Below are 6000 nucleotides of genomic sequence, written 5' to 3' on the forward strand. Positions count from 1 at the left end.
AGATGTATTGTGGGAGATCTATGATAAGAAAATTCTGTATAATTTGAAGAAGATCTATACATCTTAATCCAACCTACCTTGAGAACATTTGGGGAGAGTATTGATAAATGTAAAGAAACTGATTTAATTTGTAGCCTTGAAGAAGACACACTGCTGTTCACAAGGCCTGTAGTTTTTATAGTATCAGATTAACACTCTGGTCTGTTCTTTGTCTTGTGTTATTGGTTATCAATAAACAAAACAGACAAATAAGTAATTACTCACCCTCTTCTGATCATCCATTATCCAAGATGGAGAGTCATGAATAATGATCATGTAAAACAGAATGCATTAGTTATTATTGTTTCGTTGAGCATCTTCACAAGATCCTTTGCTGTTGTTCTAGGATTGATTTGGACTTTTCGCATCAAAGTACTTTCATCTCTCAGAGACAGAACGCGTCTCCTTCCTGAGTGGTATGACATCTGCGTGGTCCCATGGTGTTTATACTTGCATACTATTGTTTGTACAGATGAACGTGGTACATTCAGGCATTTGGAAATTGCTGCCAAGGATGAACAAGACTCACGGAGGTCTACAATAGTTTTTCTGAGGTCTTGGCTGATTTCTTTTGATTTTCCCATGGTGTCAAGCAAAGAGGCACTGAGTTTGAAGGTAGGCCTTGAAATATATCCCCAGGTATACCTCCAATTGACTCAAATGATGTCAATTAGCCTATCTGAAGCTTCTAAAGCCATGACATCCTTTTCTGGAATGTTCCAAGCTGTTTAAAGGCACAGTCAGCTTAGTGCATGTAAACTTCTGACCCACTGGAACTGTGATACAGTGAGCTATAAGTGAAATAATCTGTCTGTAAACAATTTTGGGAAACATTTATTCTGTCATGCACAAAGTAGATTTCCTAACCGACTTGCCAAAACTATAGTTAGTTAACAAGAAATTTGTGGAGTGGTTGAAAAACGAGTTTTAATGACTCCTACCTAAGTGTATGTAAACTTCCGACTTCAACTGTATCCTGGCCCTAAATGACCTGTGTGTTAGTCAAGACCCCAGTTCCTTTGCCAATACACCTCATCCCTGTTACTTTCCTATCTCAGTCCTGTTACCCACTTTCCTTAGGCCTGTATTCCCCAAGTCACCAACAGTAACCTATATCCAGCTATTCACTGCACACCCCAACCCTGTTATCAGCATGTTTTAGTCCTGTGACCTCTGACCTGTATACACTAATCATTTCATAGATAAACTAATATTACAGTGGTATAACACATGTGACCCAGCCCCAATCTCTTGTTTCTACCACAAACGTTGTTGCCAGAAAGGATTTGAATGGACAATAGACGTCCATCCAGCCCCATTACCTGTATGAACCTTGTGTATCCCTACACCCCATTATAAACCAGGGAAATCCATGGGCATACTCATGTAAAACAGGTCTACCCCAGTGTCCAAGCCTCAACATTCATACTAACCAGGTCTACCCCAGTGTCCAAGCCTCAACATTCATACTAACCAGGTCTATCCCAGTGTCCAAGCCTCAACATTCATACTAACCAGGTCTACCCCAGTGTCCAAGCCTCAACATTCATACTAACCAGGTCTACCATTGTGCAAGAGACACTAAACAAACCTAATAACATTAAATATCACTTCAATTATTATACTAATTCACTTTATGGGTCTATACACGGCCAATTTCCCCTTGAAATAACAACATATGTTTTACAGTAGAATCTCTGATTTAAACATCAGTAAAGGTAATGGATAATGGTAAAATCATCTGTAACATCATTTAGAACAAGTAAATCCTGAACCGAACTCAACTTAAATCTACTGAAGAAAGAAAAAGATCTGCTATGACTAAATATATAGAATTAATTAGAGGCACTGTATTTTCCCATTAGTCAGACATGTTTGGCAGGTAGCCTAGCGCTTAAGAGCATTGGGCCAGTAACCGAAACGTCGCTGGTTTGAATCCCTGAGGAAACTAGGAAAACATTTGTTGATATGCCCTTGAGCAAGGCACTTAATCCTAATTGCTCTGGATACATATTTTATTTATTTACCGAGGCAAGTCAGTTCAGAATATATTCTTATATACAATGACAGCCTACCCCGGACGATGCTGGACCAATTGTGCGCCGCCCAATGGGACTCCTAATCTTGTGATACAGCCTGGAATTGAACCAGAGTCTGTAGAGACGCCTCTCACACTGAGATGCAGTACCTTAGACCGCTGCACCACTCAGGAGCCCAAATTATTTGTTGATATTGTAACGGCGTTCCTCCTCCTCTTCATACGAAGAGGAGGAGTAGTGATTCGACCAAGGTGCAGCGCGTTGAAATGCCATAATGAATTTTATTAAACAAGAACAAACCGAACTATACTTGGAATAATACAAAATAACAAAAACGAATGTAGACAGACTAGAACGACGAACTTACATGAAACATGAAGAACGAACGAACAAGTACTTACTACAAAACAAAACGACGAACGAACGAACGAACGAACGAACGAACGAACGAACGAAACAGTCCCGTATGGTGAAAACATATACAGACACTGACACAGGAGACAATCACCCACCACAAACAATGTGAAAACACCTACCTTAATATGATTCTCAATCAGAGGAGATGGAAACCACCTGCCTCTAATTGAGAACCATATTAGGTACCCATTAACCAACATAGAAACAGAAAACATAGACTGCCCACCCAAACTCACGTCCTGACCAGCTAACACATACACAAACTAACAGAAATCAGGTCAGGAACGTGACAGATATGTACAACTTTAACTTCTCTAGATCCAGTAAAGTACAAAAGGTTTATTTTCTTCCGTATTGTGTCCGACTGGATTAAACTGGTTCTATAATAAAGAGATGTTTGGAGGGAGAGGTCACTGTGGAGCAGTAGAGCTGTTTCTCACAGACACAAACTCAGCTACAACTCCTCATGTTACAAACACATTTCATCCAGACACACATTTACACATAAAGACAAATAAAACCACAAAAACACATTTCATTTTCAATAGTTGGTTTTAGTTCCGGTCTCCCAGATACATGAAAGAAAAGTTCATCATTAATTATAGAATGGTGACTTACTATGAACTCTGGACTCTGCCATTTTAACTGCAATAAAAAGAGAAAACATTCATATTTACATCATTACCATTCATCAAATTCTCTCTTTTGCTCAATCACACAGATACAAACATCACTTCCTCTTTCTCCAGTCCTCATTGTTTTAAACCAGGACTGTTGTGTCTAGTTTGGAAAGTGAAATATACTAACATCTCCTCTTACCTTTACTGGTCTTCACGTCCTCCACTTCACATTCAAAATAGTTGATTTAAATCCATAACCTCTCTAATAGTAACTATATGTGCAAATCTACACGTTTTTACAGAACAATCTACACCTCAGGCCTATACTGAGACACAACTTTCACCTTCACATTTACACAGGCACTTGGAGTAAACTCCTCCCCCCAGCCTCTCTGGTTATTAGAAAACCCAGTCACAAAGTCCCCTAGCCTCTCTGGTTATTAGAAAACCCAGTCACAAAGTCCCCTAGCCTCTCTGGTTATTAGAAAACCCAGTCACAAAGTCCCCTAGCCTCTCTGGTTATTAGAAAACCCAGTCACAAAGTCTAAATTGTCTACAGGCCTATCGTAACATGTCATGAAAACAAAAATGTACATTTCTGATCTTAATTTAGGTTTAAGGTTCGGCATAAGGTTAGCAGTGTGTAGAATAGTGTTCAAATCAGAAGACCGATCCAGCCAGCAGATGGTAGTGATGTTCTTTAATTATAGCCATATTATCCTGAGCTGTAAAGATTTAACAGTGCCTATCAATATGAGCTTCTCTTATCTCTTTGGACTCATTCACATGAGTAAATGAGTGAAATTGCTTCCATGACAAATAGTATCAATGCTTTTCCATCCCCTCCTAACAAACTAAATGTAGCTGACTGGTGGTCATTTACTGTCTGAGAAGAGAGTATCATTTTCACCTGCTGGTCAATGTTGGGAACTGCGGTGAATTTACAAATCAGAAAGTCAGACATACCATAAATGGGACTGGGAGTAAAGGCTGAGTTTGGGTTAGGGTGTGCAGGGGACAGGGCTGGGGGTAAAGACTGAGTTTGGGTTAGGGTGTGCAGGGGACAGGGCTGGAGGTAAAGACTGAGTTTGGGTTAGGGTGTGCAGGGGACAGGGCTGGGGGTAAAGACTGAGTTTGGGTTAGGGTGTGCAGGGGACAGGGCTGGGGGTAAAGGCTGAGTTTGGGTTAGGGTGTGCAGGGGACAGGGCTGGGGGTAAAGACTGAGTTTGGGTTAGGGTGTGCAGGGGACAGGGCTGGGGGTAAAGACTGAGTTTGGGTTAGGGTGTGTAGGGGACAGGGCTGGGGGTAAAGACTGAGTTTGGGTTAGGGTGTGCAGGGGACAGGGCTGGGGGTAAAGACTGAGTTTGGGTTAGGGTGTGCAGGGCACAGGGCTGGGGGTAAAGGCTGAGTTTGGGTTAGGGTGTGCAGGGGACATGGCTGGGGGTAAAGACTGAGTTTGGGTTAGGGTGTGCAGGGGACAGGGCTGGGGGTAAAGACTGAGTTTGGGTTAAAACCATTACAATTTGGGCACTTACAGACAGTATCCATGTCAGCACCTTAAGTTATTCAAGACTTTACTTTTCAAAAAAGGCACCGGAAACCATATACTTTTTTTGGTTAATTATCTTTAAATTTAGTCTCAGTATGAGTATTTTCATCAAGTTTCTACTGTGACATTCTGCACAATGCTGTGTCATGTGGTAGTCCCTGGCAACAGTGTTTAACCCTGTTCATCCTCAAACCCAAACCAGTATGTTCTGACCCAGCTGTAGATGTGCAGTATAGCAGCTATTAACTAGAATAGGAGGCTTTTTCTGACACTGAATTCAATGTAAATATTATAGATTTATTTTGTCCTGTTTTTTATTTTGAGTCCAAAATATACAAGTGATACTAGATCTTATGTTTTACAAGTAGATATTTAAAGTTGCATTTGATTTCAACTGTTTGTTTTTAAGTTAATTGCCTGAATTACCACTAGCCATGTTTGTTAACAGCTGATCTGCCGTTCTCTATCTAGACAATATTACCATGTTGTCTTAGAAGGTTACTGGTGATTTGTCATGAACTATTTCTCATTGAGCCCCATTCAGTGAAACAGTTCATTCAGCCTCATTTACTGCCTTTAAAAAAACATAGCTGATATGGCTGACTTGCTTAAACAAATGTGGTTTCTACTGACAATGGAGATGTACAAACTATGGCATAAGGGGACGACAAGCAGATAAGAGGCAATCCGTAATTTAGATGAAGACATTAATGAGCGAGCTAGGACGGACGTAGTCAATATATAAAATGGCGCTGATAGAGAGGGCAGCCGTGCTTCTAGCCCCGAGGCAACTTTGCAGTGTTATTTCTTACATTGTTAGCCCAGACATTTAGTGTGTTATTACATACAGCCGAGAAGAAGAAGGGCGGGGTGTAAGTTTCATTTCTCAATAAAAAGAGAAAACATTCATATTTACATCATTACCAATCATCAAATTCTCTCTTTTGCTCAATCACACAGATACAAACATCACTTCCTCTTTCTCCAGTCCTCATTGTTTTAAAACAGGACTGTTGTGTCTAGTTTGGAAAGTGAAATATACTGACATCTCCTCTTACCTTTACTGGTCTTCACGTCCTCCACTTCACATTCAAAATAGTTGATTTAAATCCACAAGCACTCTAATAGTCACTATATGTGCGTATGTAAACGTTTTTAAAGAACAATCTACACCTATACTGAGACACAACTTTCACTTTCACCTGTGCACAGGTACTTGGAGGAAACTCCTCCCCCTAGCCTCTCTGGTTATTAGAAAACCCAGTCACAAAGTCTAAATTGTCTACAGGCCTATCGTAACATGTCATGAAAACAAAAATTTACATTTCTGATCTTA

At 40.4% G+C, this 6000-nt stretch overlaps 1 protein-coding gene across 1 annotated transcript in view; it reads right to left on the minus strand.

Moving 5' to 3' along the window:
- LOC120050020 (trichohyalin-like) overlaps window positions 1–3445 on the minus strand; it is a 53516-nt gene extending 50071 nt beyond the window's left edge. Inside the window, exons 1-2 of the mRNA XM_038996931.1 lie at window positions 3315–3445; window positions 3114–3140 (exon numbers count right to left, since the gene is read on the minus strand). Coding sequence (XP_038852859.1) covers window positions 3114–3135 — 22 coding nt within the window. The 5' untranslated portion in view covers window positions 3136–3140; window positions 3315–3445. The remainder of the gene's footprint in view (window positions 1–3113; window positions 3141–3314) is intronic.
- Between the last annotated feature and the right edge of the window lie 2555 nt (window positions 3446–6000).

This window comes from Salvelinus namaycush, chromosome 1, assembly GCF_016432855.1.
Source record: "Salvelinus namaycush isolate Seneca chromosome 1, SaNama_1.0, whole genome shotgun sequence".
NCBI lineage: Eukaryota > Metazoa > Chordata > Actinopteri > Salmoniformes > Salmonidae > Salvelinus > Salvelinus namaycush.